The sequence below is a fragment of the Camelus bactrianus genome, chromosome 23 (genome assembly GCF_048773025.1).
Source record: "Camelus bactrianus isolate YW-2024 breed Bactrian camel chromosome 23, ASM4877302v1, whole genome shotgun sequence".
Classification (NCBI taxonomy): domain Eukaryota; kingdom Metazoa; phylum Chordata; class Mammalia; order Artiodactyla; family Camelidae; genus Camelus; species Camelus bactrianus.
In genome coordinates this window covers 25730721-25746388 of record NC_133561.1, presented here as the reverse complement: position 1 = coordinate 25746388, position 15668 = coordinate 25730721, and the positions used below count along the sequence as shown (strand labels likewise).

The 15668-nt window shown below is 48.2% G+C and overlaps 2 protein-coding genes across 2 annotated transcripts in view; one reads left to right on the top strand and one right to left on the bottom strand.

Annotated features, from left to right (window-relative positions):
* PACC1 (proton activated chloride channel 1) overlaps window positions 1-3996 on the bottom strand; it is a 41450-nt gene extending 37454 nt beyond the window's left edge. Inside the window, exons 1-2 of the mRNA XM_010949489.3 lie at window positions 3883-3996; window positions 3415-3512 (exon numbers count right to left, since the gene is read on the bottom strand). The gene's annotated coding sequence lies outside the window, so the exon portion shown is untranslated. The remainder of the gene's footprint in view (window positions 1-3414; window positions 3513-3882) is intronic.
* A 407-nt stretch (window positions 3997-4403) lies between these two features.
* On the top strand, window positions 4404-13533 carry NENF (neudesin neurotrophic factor). Its single transcript, XM_074351845.1, has 4 exons — window positions 4404-4669; window positions 11158-11218; window positions 11921-12024; window positions 12971-13533. The coding sequence occupies exons 1-4, from the start codon at window positions 4502-4504 to the stop codon at window positions 13145-13147; spliced, it is 510 nt and encodes a 169-aa protein (XP_074207946.1). The 5' UTR covers window positions 4404-4501; the 3' UTR covers window positions 13148-13533.
* Window positions 13534-15668: the final 2135 nt, after the last annotated feature.

Here is a 15668-nt window from a genome sequence, read left to right as displayed (position 1 = left end):
AAATCCTGCTGGCTCTACTTTATTCAGAATCTAACCACTTTTCATAAACTCCATCATCAGCACCCTGGTAGAAACCACCAGCATTTCTCATGGATTACTTTCAGCTGCCTCCTAGCTGGTCCTCTTTCCTTCCACCCTTGCCACAACTGTGGTCAATTTCCAACACAGCAGCCAGGGAGAGCCTGCTAAACGAAGTCAGATCATGTCACCCCTCTGCTCTGATCCCTCCAAAGCCAAAGTCCTCCTAACGACTTAGAAGGTGCTATGGGATCTGTCCTGCAGCCCCTACCTTTCCTGTTACTCCTCCCCTTGCTCTCTCAGCTTTAACATGCTGAGCCTGAGAACCTTTGCATTGGCAGTTCCCTGTTCTGGGACTGCTCTTAACCTGGGTATCTCCATGACTCACTTCCTCACCACCTCCCAATATCACCTTATCAGCACTGCCTCCTCTGAGCACCTTGTTAAACCAGGAAACCTCATTGCTAGCACATCCCCATATGCTGCTTTATTTTTCTACCTTGCATGTACCACCTTCTGACTTTCATTTATTGCACTAGAATGTAAGATCCATGAAGGCAGGGTTCTTCTGTGTTTTGTTCATTGCTCTATCCAGTGCTTCCAACAGCACCCAGCAGTTACTGGTACTCAAAGAGTCACTGAATAAATAAACAAACAAAATAGTTTCACCTACTGACAAGAGCTCTAAAGAAGGGAAACGAGGATATGTGATAGCAAGTGCTAGGGCAGCTGTGGGAGGAGGTGCTGATCTCAGGGAGTCAAGAGAGGCCTCAAGATGGTAGTTACTTGTGAGTTGAGACCTGAGTGATAAGAAAGTCATGACGACCTGCACCCCAGAAAGAGGTCCTGGCTGGGACCCCGGCAGAAGGCAGTGTGGCTGGAGGGGACCAATGGAGGAGCACTTAGAAGACAGAGGGGCAGGCAGAGGCCAGATCGCGGAGGTGGGGTGCGCTAATCTTGGCTCGTTTGCTCTCAGATCCTGTCCTCGCCTCTCCTCAGCTCTGGGTTATAAGGACTGGCCCTAAGGCCTGGGTTTCCACTGGGTTCAGTCAAGAGGAAGCACTGCTGGGAGACTGGAGGGGATCAGGGCAAGGGAGAAGCCAGGGTTTTTCTTTCCCTCACTCTCTGCCCCCAGCAGCTTTCCTTCCATAGGTCCAGCCCCTGATGCAAAGGTTTTTCTGTGGTCCTAGCTTTAGCCAGGTGACCTAGGCCCTAAACTCTAAAAACACCAGGATATTCCTAATCATTCTGCTGTTGCTAATCTCTGGGTTCCCTCAGGGTTGCTTTTCAGCCTCTTCCATCACCTGTGTAACCAACTTCCAGCATTACAGCCATTTTGTTTTACTTAAAATAGCTTCGGGAGGTTGGGGGTATAGCTCAGGGGTAGAGTGCGTGCTTGGCATGTCACAAGGTCCTAGATCCTGGGTTCAATCCCCAGTGCCTCCATTAAAGGGAAAAAGAAAGAAAGGAAGGAAGAGAGAAAGAAAGAAAGAAAAATAAATAAAAATAAATATATGTTTTAAAAAAAGACCAGAAAAAAAAATTTCTTTAAAGAGTCATTTGTTTTCCTTGCAGGTGACTGATTCATTTGGAAAAATAATCTGGTATCAAGTAGAGAAGGGCAGTCACTAGGATGCCTGGAGAAATCCAAGGGTATATGAGCATGCTATTAAATCACAGGCTTACACACAGCATCTCAGGGACGGGGAAGCTAGATCTGATCAACAGAAATTATAGGGAGTTTCTCAGCCTAAATGTCCATCAACAGGTGACTGGATAAAGAAGATGTGGTATATTTATACAATGGAATACTACTCAGCCATAAAAACCGACAACATAATGCCATTTGCAGCAACATGGTTGCTCCTGGAGAATGTCATTCTAAGTGAAGTAAGCCAGAAAGAGAAAGAAAAATACCATATGAGATCGCTCATATGTGGAATCTAAAAAACAAAAACAAAAACAAACAAACAAACAAAAACAAAGCGTACAGGACAGAAATAGACTCATAGACAGAGAATACAGACTTGTGGTTGCCAGGGGGGTGGAGGGTGGGAAGGGATAGACTGGGATTTCAAAATTGTAGAATAGATAAACAAGATTATACTGTATAGCACAGGGAAATATACACAAAATCTTATGATAACTCACAGAGAAAAAAATGTGACAATGAGTGTGTATATGTCCATGAATGACTGAAAAATTGTGCTGAACACTGGAATTTGACACAACATTGTAAAATGATTATAAATCAAGAAAAAATGTTAAAAAAAAAAAAAGAAATTATAGGGAGTTTCTTTTGGCTCAAAGCAGTTCCTAACAAATAGAACTGTAGGGAGAGAAAGGGCTCAAGCAGAGAAGCAGCACCTTGTATGCCAAGGAACATGATACATCAGGGCGGGGGTGATATTCTAAGGGTTTAGAAGGGCCTCTTCTAACCTGGAGATGCTGTGACAGTGTAATGTGGATATACACAGCTTACACGGCTTTTCATGTCCATGTCATTTTTAGTTTCAACACAATCCTATCAATCAGTCAGGCTGATATGTTACTAAAGTAGAAATTGAGATTCAGACAATTTGTGGACAGATCTTGTTTAGGTTGCTCTGCACCAGGAGCCCATTCTGTTGAAGAAGAACGTGGATGAGAACTTGGTGCAGTCACTGAGGGGAGGTATAGCCCAGTGGTCAGGGCCATATACCTCCTCTCAGTGGCAGACCTGCCTCAAGGGCAGACTCCAGGACACAGCGTTTCGGCTGTGCCACCAACTATGTGACCTTGAGCAAGGTACTCAGTTTTATCATCTGTAAAATGGGCAATAATTGAGTTATAGTGAGGATTAAATGAGTTAATACACATAAAAGTGCTGAACCAGTGCTTGGGACACAGCAAGCCCATCTTTGGTGGCCAGTTCTCCCAACCACAGAATGTTGGTGAGCACCGGGAACTCAGTCCTTGGACCTCCCTCCTTCCTATCCACATGCACTTCCTTGACGATCTCATCCATCCTGCGGCTTTAAGTACAACCTATATGCCAAGGATTCTAAAATTTATGTCTCTAGCCTGGAACTCTTCCTCCAAGTCCAGACTCATACAGCCAACTGTCAGCTTGATACTTCCACTTAGCTATCTAAGTGTTCTCAAACTGACCAAGCCTGATTTTGATCTTCCCCCAAACCTGCTCCTCCTACCATCTCTCCTTATCTCAGTAAGTGGCAACTCCATCCTTCCAGTTGCCCAGCCTGGGGGTCATCTTTGACTCCTCTCTGTCTCTCACACCCCATGGCTCATCTGTCAGCAAATCCTGTCAGCCACACCTTCAAGATATATGCACCATCCACCCACTTCTCACCACGTCCCTTGCTACCATCCTGGTCCAAACCACCACTGTCTCACCTGGATTATTGCAGTAGCTCCCTGCTTCAGTCTCTTCTCAACACAGCAGCCAGAGTCATTCCGTTAACATTTTAACTCCTCTGTTCCAGTCACTCAGCCTAAAAGCCAAGATCTTTCAAAAATAAGCTGTGAAGCCCCACAAGATTTCCCCCCTCCTCCATCCTCCTCACCGCCTTACCTCACTGACCTCGCTTCCCACCCCCTTCCCTACCTGCTGTTCCTCCAACTAGCTGGGCACTTTCCTTCCTCAGTATTTATGTATGGATCAGTCTTTCCCTTTGCGGGGACTGCCCCCAGGCTACCTCCCTCACCTACTGTAGATATTTATACCGACAGCACCTTCTCAGTGGGGCCTTCCGTGGTCAGCCTGTTTAAAATAGTAACTCTCAGTGTTCCCTCTCCCTTTTCGTGTTTTTATTTTTCTCCCTAGCATTCACCACTATCTAACATACTTCTCGTGTATCTTACCTCTTGGCTATTTCAGCCATAGAATGTAAGCTCCACGCGGGCGTGGATCTGTGTTGTGCAGCGATGTTTCCAGTGACCTGGTACATGGAGGCCCTCAAAAAGCATCTGCTGAATAAATCAGTGAAGAAATCCTTGAAGAAATGTGACCTATTATTATTTCAGTGCGTATCTTTGACGTGCCCTACCCTTCGCAAAAATCCTTTGGGGACCCAAAATTTAAACACAACTGGGAAGAAGAAAAATCGGCCAAAAGGAAAAGTGAATTAATAAAGTTGGGGGCCTAGTTTATAAATATACTTTCCTAGATGTTGGAATGTTGGGCTGGGCCAACTCTATACCTAATCAAGGAACTGCTGTAACACACGCCGCTCTTTGGCGCAACTTTCAGTCCGCAGTTTGGAGTCGGGAGCCTGGGGTTAAGGTCCGAGCTCCAGGTTTGCGGCTTCGGGTCCCGGCGGCCGAGCGCCCCGGTGCGCGCGGACGGCGCAGAGTCCGGCTCGCGGCCACCCTCACCCGGCCGAGGGGCGGGCGCGCGCGGGGCGGGGTTCCGGGGCCGCGGGGCGGACGCGCTCGGGCTCCAGCGCTCAAGCCGCCCCAGGCCCGGCTCGGCGCACTCACCATGGCGGGCCCCGCGCCTCGGCGGCGGCTGGCCGCGCTGGCCCTGGCCCTGGCGCTGGCCGCGGGGCTACCCGCAACCGGAGCCGGGCAGGCGCCACGTCCCGCCGAGCGGGGGCCCCCGGTGCGGCTCTTCACGGAGGAAGAGCTGGCCCGCTACGGCGGGGAAGAGGTGAGCGGGCGAGCGCGGGCTCAGGGGCCGGGCCAGGTAGGGCCTCGCGGAGAGGGAGGCGGGGACCCCGGGAGGCCGTGGCGCCGAGGGGAGGCCCGGGGAAAGGCGCGGGCCGTCACAGGCGCCCCCTCCCGGAGCTCCGGCTCGGAGCTGGGCGCGAGGCCTGCCGGGCTCCTCCCTCCAGGCCCGATCAACGCCGGGGGTTACGGGGGAGTCCCCAGCAGTCGGGGCGCCCTGCTTCCCCCTCTCCTAGCCGGAACACCCTTCCTGAACATTCCCCCTCTTCCCTGAGGCGCATTTTGGCTGGCGGTCTGTACAGGAACCTCAGAACTTTTTGTTTTCAGTATAGGTATCAGCTGACGGCAGACACTTCTGCCTGCTCCTTGGAGGAGTGGCGGGGAGGAGGGGGAGTGTGAAGCAAGGCCTGCTCCCTGGCCTAGGGAACTAGATGCTACAGGATCAGGGATTCTGTGCAGGAAAGAGTTAACAGAGCAGGCCTGCTCTCCTTAGAAAGGCCTGCTTGCAAGAGTGGCTCTGGGCTGGTGTCTGCATTTCCAAGGTGTTCCGCATTTAAGAGTGGCTCAGTCTGGGCTCTTTGTACAAACTGTGTTTATGTTGAACACTGCTGGGCAGAGAGGGCCTGCACGGCCAGCCCCCAGGAAAGTCCTTGGGTTCTGAGTCTCTCATGGGCTTTCCTGGGCAGAATCATTGCACATGTGTTGCTGCATTTGGTTGCCAAGGAAAGAATGTGCTCCGTGTGACCCTCATGGGAAGGAGAGAGCGTAAGTGCACAGGTGGATTCCTCTAGACTCCACCTGTGTCTTCTCCCCTTATGATCCAGTTCTGTGTCCTAACTGCATCGCTGTAATAAATCCTACCTCTGAGTACAAGTATATGCTGAGTTCTGTGATTCCTTCTAGTGAATCTCCAAGGTGGGGGTAATCTTGGCCCCCACCCCCAACACAGATCCCAAAGGAAGAGAGAGCTCTAAGTGGGGATTTCTTGCAGCCACCATGCCCACGCTGCAGGATGAGGACTGAGAAAAGACCCTTAGTTTTTTATGCTGATACTATCATGATTGATACTCAGCTGAGGGAAAGAGAGAGGGAAGCTTGAGATGGAAACAGGTTACAGGAAGAATTGTTTTTGGTGTGGAGCCCAGAGGATGTCTGCAGGCAGAGAGAGTAAGAGGGGAGGGGGCAGTTGAGAGCAGTTAGTTAGAGATTTGCCCTGGATGGTTCTGGTTTATGCCTCTTGTCCTGAGATAGTTATTAATAGTACCACCTTTCACTCTGTTACTATTTGTGCAATACATTATATGGTGACCCTAGTTAGAGCATTATACCTTTGAATCATATCTGGGTTGAGTCCCTTTGGGCAAATAGCTAAACCTCTTGGAGTCTTCATTTTTTTTTTTTTTTAATCTGTGGTACTCGTCAGATCCACTAGAAACAGAACCAATAAGAAAAATATATTTTTTTAATTGCAAGAATTGGTTTATGTGGTCAAGCAGACTGGCTAGGCAAGCCTAAGGTCTGTAGAGCAGGCTGTCAGGAAGGGCAGGCTAGAAACCCTTGGGCAGAAGTAGATGCTGCAGCCCACTGGTGGAATTTCTTCTTCCCCAGGGAAACCTCAATTCTGTTCTTAAAGCCTTTCAAGTGACGTGATCAGGCTCACCTAGATTATCCAGGATAATCTCCTTTACAAAGAGTCAACTGATGTAGATGTTAATCACTCTACAAAATACCTCCACAGCGATATCTAGATAAGTATTGAATAACTTGGTACTGTAACCTATCCAAACTGACACGTAATAAGAATCCCTACTCTACACAGGAGTCTGTGAGGATGAAATGAGACGGTGATATACAAACTGCTGAGCATAGGCCTGGTGTGGTCTCAGCATAGTGAGCCTTAATCAATCTTAGCTGCTATTGTTTTTATTAGCTTATCATTACAGATACAAACAAGAGGCAGTATAACAAGCCCATGATCTTCTTAGGCAATTCAGAAATCAAATAAGCTCTGAAAACCAGAAGGTTTTTTTTATAAGTCATTTGACAGCACAACCCGACCTGATCTGACCTCCTTCGGTGATGGAACCTTGTTGGAGCTCCACGGGACTATTTATAGTCTTTATTTACCCTACTTAGTGTGAGTATTCACGTTTATGCTTTACTGTGGAAACAGTAATATGGTTGGTTATGGGGTGCTGCCTCAGACCCCCTGTAGGTGTTGCAGCATGCACCCCGTAACACCTTTCTACAATCTGACAAATTCTGAATTCAAAAACTCATCTGACCCATAAGAGTTTCTGCTAGGGGATTGTGGGCCTCGTGTAAGAAATCTTTCCGAAACATCGAGCTGTGAATGTCTCATTTCTCCTATAATCATTTGAATGAGAGTCAAGGCAGACCCACCTGTTGGTGGTTTGTGGTCAAAGTTTGGACACCGTGCAGGGAGCTGCATAGGATCTTCAGTGGATGCTTTAGATTGGAAATCACGAGGTGGGGGTGGTGGGTATAGCTCAGTGGACGTGTGTGTATTTAGCATGCGTGAGGTTCAGTCCCCAATACCTCCATTAAAAAAGAGGAGAGAGATTGGAAATCACAAAAGACAGGGGTCCTGGCTGCTGGTGTCTTTCACAGAACCTACGGCGTTCTAGACATACTGCATGAGGCCCTATGCTTCTTTACTCCTTTGGGGCAGATTGCGTTCTCAGAGTGATGCACAGCAAGGCTCCCTGAATCATTCACACGTGGGAGGATGAAGACAGCTACATGTGTGCTTCCAGCATGAATTAGTCCTCTCAGAATACCTGTCGAAATCTGGCCTCCTTGATGCCTCTTCGAAGGCCATTTTCCCAGTAATTCTAGTAAGGCTTGCATCAAGGAGGCCATTTTTAAGGACCTGTCCTGTAGATAACACATAGATCATGGAGTAAGCATGTTGAGCAAAAATGAAAGTATGTCAAGAAAGGTCACATGTTTCCAGAGGGCCTTCCAGTGCTCCTTGAGTTCTTCCGCTGCCCTTATACGCAGACGCATTGATCGCACACTTTCACCAGCAATTTTTCCACGTCACAGCAGCTGTTCTCATAGCCGGGTTCCACTGTTTACAAGTTACAGGTCAAAGACTGGCGTTCAAGTTTTCAACAAGGAAGGATGCCATGGGAAGGGCCAGGGCTTTAGAGTCGAACAGGTATGAGTCTGAATTCTGGCTATTCATTCATTTTCCAGCAGAAAAACGGCTGGCAAGTTATTTAAACTCAAAGCCTCAGTTTCTTCATCTACAAAACAGGCATAGTAATACCTCCCTCTAAGGTCAATATAAAAATTGACCTAAGTGACATATGTAAGTATAAGTAAATGTGTATAACAAATGGAGAGCACTTAGCACAACAGATTCTCAGTAAATGCGAATTTCCCTGCTCTTCCTTTGATTACACCTAAAATATATTAATTGTCCTGAATTACAGGCCTCTAGTAGCCAGCGTGCTTGGCTGAGGGCCCAGCCCAGGCAATGTGATCAAAGTAATATTCTTGCATGACTTACCCTCACATTGCACTTTTAGAATTAAGTAACAGCATAAATCACAAGCCTTTCATGAGTTTGGTCTTCGTTCTTCCTTGGGAAATGAATGTGTGCTGGGACTAGGAGTGAGAGGGGTGTACTGTCTTTGCTGCTGGTGTTCCAACCTGTATGTCAGACACTGGAGTCTTAAGAATTTTCCCTGACGGAGACGAGTCAGTGGCACAAGAAGTATATTTTCCTCCATCACGGCAATAGAGGGAAACGGTGGGGGAAGGCTTGGTTTATTAAGGGAAACAGATGTCATGAAGCAGTTAGTTGGGGCAGGGAGGCTGGGGTGACTTCGAGGATTCTCTTTGATCCAGAGGAAATGTCATCCTTAACCCTCCAAGTGCAACACTGATTTTTGCCATCCTCAGAAGACATTTCTGCCTTAATTGCATTGTAGTAGGAGACCAAGTGCAGGGAGGGCCGCCCCACCCTCCCCCGCCTGCCCCCCGCACGCTCAGCACGACATCTGGGCCTGGGACCAGATGTTTGAATTTAACAAACACATATTAAGTGTTTGTTATTAAAGAGCCAACTCTGCCAGGCACTGTCATTGACTCATTGACTCATTTAATGATGACCACAGCCCCCTGAGGAAAGTGCTGTTATCATCTCATTTTTCAGGTGAGGAAGGAGGCACAGGGAGGTTAAGTAACTTGCCCAAGGTTACACAGCTAGTGAGTAATAGAGGTGGACCAGGCTGTGCTTTCTCCGGCTTGTGCAAATTAAATGAGCCACCAAGAGCCTCCCTTTCAGGCAGCAACCTGTTCTGGGATATATTAATTCGGTCTAAGAAGAGAGAGGGCAAACATGACCAGAAATGTGGTTTAGCTTTGGAGTTTATGTAGAACAACCCTGGACCCTGAACTTGGCCAGGGCCCTTCTGGCCATTAGGGTTATTCTTTGTAAATAAAATGTCCGTGCTCAGTCACCAGCTCTCCTTGGAATCTGCACTAAGCAGGGAGGGGGGCTACAGGTATTTTCTGCTTTTCTAAAACTTAACAATAGTGAAAAGCAGGGCTGTGCTTTCTGTGGAAGAGTCAGTTTGGACAGACAGCAAAGCATTTCTAGACAGTGAAGGCTGTTGGATAGAGGCAGGTGAGTAAAGATGTGAAACCACCCTCTCTAATTACACAATAGAACGATGGCTTGTAGCCATTTGGCTGTGTTAAGGAATGTATTTTGCATCCTACCCCAGTATACACACACACACACACACACACACACACACACACACCTGAAACAAAAGTGCCATGAAACAGTCTTTCTTACTATGTGTGATGCACTCTAATGTTTTCTAGTTTCTGTTCTTCTTTGAACTTTTTGTTCTTATTTCATTTTTTAAAAAAACTCTATTGATAAATCACTAAATTGATTCTGTTGACCACTAATATGTTATCAATGCCAACTGCAGTTAGGAAAACACGGCCTTAGACTGTTATTGGAGGCCCCGGGTGTTTCTGCAGGAGAGAATGTTGGTAGCAGTTTCTTTCTCAAGAAGAGTCCCTGGTGAGGAACTTCTGCCCCGCCCCCGGCCTCTGGTGCGGGGTCTGAGGGCCTCAGAGGCTCAGGAGCCGCCAGCCCACAGCCAGCCCCCCTCCCCCACCCCACAGCTTGGGTAGCCCCTGGTCATGGTAGGTCGCACCCGCGGCAGGCACTCTCTCCAGGCCCTGCTTGGCCACGGGCAGGGAGGAAGGCCAGATGGTAAGGCAAACCCACCACCCAGAGGAAAGATAAAGGCCCAGCCTGGTTCATGCAGGTGGCTCCCTGGTTCCCAAACCTCTGGGTACCTCTGACCTGTGTCTTGCCTTGTGGTCTTGAGTCTTTTGGATGAATTTCCCAGGACACACTCACCATCTCCTGGTCCCAGGCAAGTGCAGGGTCCTTGTGCTGTGTGCTTTCCGGTGGGGCAGGCCAGAGAGGGGACCGAGCCTGGGATTCCACGGCTCCAGGTTCCAGACCCCGCTTTCCCTCTAATACGCTCTGTGACTCCAGGCAAGTCTCATAATCTCCCCAGGCCTGGATCGTCACATCTGTCAAATGAAAGTGTTAGATTATCTTCAAGGCCCCTTCTGGTTTTAAGTAAAAATTCCTCCAGAGTTCTTACCTGTCTCTTGGGAATTGCATTTTTTCCTGTCCTTCCTTTAGTGTACCCATGAATATAGCAAACAATAAAGTGTAAAACTCATTGTTAGAACTGCAAAGAAACAGCATTGCTTGTATATTTCTAGCACTGTAAATGGTTTTTTGAAGGACAAACCAGTAAAATATAAAAAGTGATTACTTTGTTCATCTACTTTGGCCCGGGAACTCCATGTACTGAAATAGGCCTCAAGGAAATAACTCAGTAAATTATAAAGTAACTTGTAGAAAGACATTCGTAAAGTTGCCGTTTATAGTTCTAAGGAATTGGAAACAATCCAGATGCCCAAAATAGAAGGATAGCTAAACAGTGCCCAGCATCACTAATATAAGATAGAGCTGTTTAAGTGACAGCCGTTTTGGTTATATCAATGCATGAAAATGCTTGTATGAACTAAAATTTACCTATAAGGAGCAAAATATAAAATAGATCATTTACACTGATTACATCCATTTATGTAGATGAAGATGAAAGGAAGTTTGGGCTGATTTAGGTAATTCATCATTTAATTTTCTTTTGATTTTTTAATCTGTGTAGAGTTGCTTCAGTTCCTGATTCTTTTTTTAGAGAGAAAGGTATTGCCTTGGGCTTGTCATGATAATTTGTAACTCTTCCAAGTTTGTGTGTGCGCAGGTAGGGCTGGCTGGCTGAGAGTAGGCTTGCAGAAGGCTGCTTTATAACTTCACCCACCGTCCTCTGCACAGCCCTTGAGCTGGAAGAGCTGGGCTCTTTGCCTCCTCCTCACGACTTTTCTTCTGCTTTCTAGGAAGATCAGCCCATCTACATGGCAGTGAAGGGGGTGGTGTTTGATGTCACTTCTGGAAAGGGTAAGTGGCTTGGCTTTATGAATCCTTACTTCTGGGGAGCATGGCAGCCAGAGTGGGTGCTGGAGGTGGGAGGAAAGGGAGGGAACGCTGAGCAAGTCCTTTTCTCCGGATGGAGTTAGCAGTGTTTATCAGTGTTACACTTCAACAGTTTTTTCCTAATAATATCATGCTCCTGCTCAAAAGTCTTCCATGGCTCCCTGCTGCCTATAGAATCAGAGTCAAACTGGTTGGCTTGCCTTAGTTAAAGCAGTGAGAGGAAAAGTATCGCTTAGCAAAGCATTGAGATCATAGAACATTATAAAACACTCTAATGCCATTTCATGGTTTCCCTGACGGAAACTACAACTGATATCATGGAAGTGGTTTTGTGATAGTTCATTGTTTATTTGATACCAAACAAAAGATGTGTGGAAATAGACTTGGCTTCCATGAACATTTAAGAAGAAAGAACATTTTTCTTCTTTACATTTTAAATATTTTTAAGAGATTATTTTCATTCTGTATTTTTAAAAGGTCACATCTCAGCCCAGCATATTCTGAATTAGCAGAATCCAAATGGATGGCTGAGGGCAGCTTATTGGACTTCGGTCCTCACTGCTGCCCCTTTCCTTTGGCCAGAGCCTTTCCAGGACTGGGTTAGGTCTGGAAGCCCCTACTGTGTACAGCTTCCACTCACAGCCTCTTCCTTCCTCCCCACTACAGAGTTTTATGGCCGAGGAGCCCCCTACAATGCCCTGACTGGGAAGGACTCCACCAGAGGTGTGGCCAAGATGTCCCTGGATCCTGCAGACCTCACCCATGACACTGTGAGCCAGATTCTGAGCCTCTGTCAAAATGGCCCACCTCCTTGGCCATGGCTTTTTTCCTCCTCTGGGCTGTAGCAAAGCTTCCTGACTAGCCCGTTTATGTTCCAGTCCACTCAGTGTGGCAGCCAATTGTTTTCTTGAAATAGATATCTTACTGTGCCACTCCCACCCAGAAACTTTCCGTGGCTCCCCACGGCCTTCAGAGTCAAGTTCAAACTCGTGTGAACCTGTGATCAAGCTCAGTGCTCTTCACAGTTTGCCTCCAACCTGCCCTGGCAGCCCCATACCCCTTACAGTCTGCACCCGCCACCCCCAGTCTCTTAGAGATTTGCTGTTAATCTCCGAGACCCACTTTCCAGGCCACCCTTGGTAGCTCAGAGGAGGGACAGGTCTGAGAAGCAGAGTCTCCCCCTCACGCTCGTATTTCTGTGAAGGAGAAAATAGCATTAACAAAGACCATTCCAGGGTCTGAATAATCCCAACAGAAAGGCTGGCATTTACCCCAATTGTGCTCAGATGAGTCAAACTGTCAAGCTGCAAAGTTACAGAAACAAATTAAGGAATGAAGGAGGGGAAGGGTGTGTAAATCTATAAGGAGAGGATGGTAGCGAGCAGAGGGATTAATTGGGCAGAGAGGGTGGCTGCAGACACACAGAGTGCACCCCGTGCTGGCCCATGTTCTCTGGAATCATTAATTCGTACATCAGTCAAACCACAAAACATGATGAAGCCATTGCTCCCCACAACATCACCCCCTAACACACACATACACACACAGGGTTGTCTTATAAAAAGTTACTTGTCCATGATTTGGTTTTTGAGATATTTTTTCTCTTGCACTAGGGGCGCGGGGAGAGTAAGGCAGTGGGGGAGGGGATGGTGGAGCCAGTGCCAGGCACCAGCCACTCATTCCCATCCCTGTATTTCTTGGGCTTTTCTCCCCAAGACCGGCCTGACGGCCGAGGAGCTAGAATCCCTGGATGATGTCTTCACCAGAGTGTACAAAGCCAAATACCCCATCGTCGGCTACACGGCCCGAAGAATTCTCAACGAGGACGGCAGCCCCAACCTGGACTTCAAGCCTGAAGACCAGCCCCATTTTGACATAAAAGATGAGTTCTGACATCCCACCTGGAGGAGCTCATTGCTGAGAGGGTGAGGCAGGGAGACACTCAGGGGCGGAATCTCCTGCAAAACAGGTTGCCTGGGCCTCTGGTCATCGGTTCTGAATAAAGCAGGCGTTTACCTGGAATGCGGGATGCCCTTTGTTGCCCGTGGACAGGTGCTCTGTCCACCCAGGTATCCTGCCCACACCAGCCAGGGTGGTAACAGTAGCCGAGGGGGCACCTCCTGGGTGTCAGCGTGGGCTGTGTGGGCAGTGGAATTACGAGTGACCTTTAGTTCTTCTTTATATTGTTCTGTACTTGGCAAGATTTCTACTGTGACCATGTTTACTCTAGAATAAGCACCAAAATAAACTTCCTCTTTTCACAAAAGGTGAACTCTTCACACACGCCCTCTCCTTGTAGCCTCGTCAGCACCACTTGTCAGCGGCAGCCCCGTGCTGCCCCTCTGCTGCCCTGTAAGGGGGCTGAGCAGCAGAGGCATCTGAAAGATGTGGCAGAAATGGGTGGATTAGGTGGAGGGTGGAGTCTGCAGCTGGGAAGTGGTGAGGAGGCCCCGGGTCCAGTGTGGGCAGAGCCTGGCCTGGAGGTCGTTCGAAGGATGGTGAGGCCCATGCAGCATGCTGGACTCAGGTCGGATTTCATAAGGAAATCCCTTTTGAGGGCGGGATTTTTTTCCTCTCAGGGACATTTGGCAATGTCTGCAGCTATTTTTAAAGTTTTGATTTGTCACAACTGTAGGATGCTACTGGCATCCAGTATCCGGGAGTTGTTAAATACCCTACAATGCGCAGGATAGCCCCACAACAAAGAACTGTCTGATCCAAAATGTCTGTTGTGCCAAAGTTGAGAAATTCTGCTTTAGATTCATCCTGGAAATTTTACCATCGAGATGAATTTCTTTGACAAAACTTTGTCTTTTATTAAAATGAATACAATTACCCTCAAAAGAGAATGTATGCATTAAGCAGAAGAATCACCTAGGGTGACTGTTCAAAATGCTGATTCCTGCGCCCCACCTCAGGGCTTATGATTTAGTATTTCTAGAACGAGGCCCAGGAACTGCATTTGTAATGAGCACCCCAGGAGACTGTGATACACTTGGGCCCAGATACACTTTGAGAACCACCACCTATGCCTTAGCAGTCACTTCAGGGAGGATTCATCCAGATCCTCTCTGAGGACCAGGTTTGACCTTTGCTTTACTCTTTGGTGCGTCCAGACTAATAGTGAACTCCTGGGTACCCCTCAAGAAGAGGGGAGCTTGCTGGCCTTCCAAGGGTCTAGAAGTTATCAGACAGGACTCTTTGGCCTAGAGTTCAGAAGTTGTTCATGTGGCCAAGGTAGTCTGTACTAGGACATTTTGCCCCAAAACAGATGATGTGTGAATGAATACAAATGGTTATGAGTCCTTGGGAACCCCCAAGGGATGATTTCTTTTACTTTTATGCCCCACCTCACCCCCACTTCCCACGCCACCAAGCAATGGAAGGGCTAGGATTCCACCCTTAGAGCCCCATCTCTGCAGGGTGGGCAAGGCCTCCCGACTCAGGCCCCCATCACAGTATAGTTTTCCCTCAGGACCTCAGGCTCCTCCCTCCCTCCTGGGGCAGTGCAGCCCAGCTCCCTGTCCTGCACTTTCAGGGCCAACTCCCACACCCAGCAAGGGTCTTCTCTGAATACAAATGTCTCATTTAGAGATTTCAGGTCAGCCTTTGCCAGGACAGAGCACACAAAAATCTGAGCACCCTAAACAGGCTCCACTCAGGGTGGGTGCAGCTCAGGGGTGGGGGACGCAGGCTGGCCTGGGGTTTGTATCATTGGTGCCTGCAGGACCCAAAGAAAGAAACACACAGATCCCTGGACCCCAAAGCCTGCTGCCCTGATTAGCCCTTCTCCCACATTTGCTTGTCATGTCTTCTTTGCCTTAAAGATTTATATCCTCCTTACAAGATTCAGCCTGGACACACCTCTGCCTGGAAGCCTTCCCTTCTGGGGTCCCCATAGCTTAGCACTCACCTGCTTTGTCGTAATTACCCATTAATGAGCTTGTCTCCCCCAAACAGGAGAGCCGTGGGGGCCCAGCACAGACATTCATCTAGGGTGGCCAACTTTTCTGGGCTTTCTGGGTTTTATACTGAAAGCCCTGCACCCCAGGAAACCCCTCGGTCCTGGGCAGACCCGAGGGACTGAGCCGTGCCAGCCACACCAGCTGCTGAGGCAAGGCCTCCTCCCAGCCGAAGGCCCCAGGCATGGCAGGGAGGCCGTGTGCCACTTTGGAATGAAGAAGGAAGAAAGGAGACATGATTCTTCACCAAGGAGAAGCAAAGGCTGAAGGAAAGGCAATGGGAGAGTGGAATGGGGCTGGTTAACCACACAGTTTCGAGTCCAACTTCCCAGAGGGTACACTCAATTTCTTGTCTACAGCAGGTGCCCAGTGCATTGAAGTGTTCTTGACATTGGTGTAATTCGTGAAGTCCTTCCCCAAATCTAAGTTCCTCCTGTGAAATGCGGCCCCTC

Excerpts from the sequence above, each read along its gene's own strand:
- NENF (XM_074351845.1), top strand. The coding sequence starts at position 4,502 with ATGGCGGGCCCCGCGCCTCGGCGGCGGCTGGCCGCGCTGGCCCTGGCC. Across the intron at positions 4,670-11,157 it reads CCCGCTACGGCGGGGAAGAG|GAAGATCAGCCCATCTACAT; the intron begins GTGAGCGGGCGA and ends TCTGCTTTCTAG. Across the intron at positions 12,025-12,970 it reads CAGACCTCACCCATGACACT|ACCGGCCTGACGGCCGAGGA; the intron begins GTGAGCCAGATT and ends TTTCTCCCCAAG.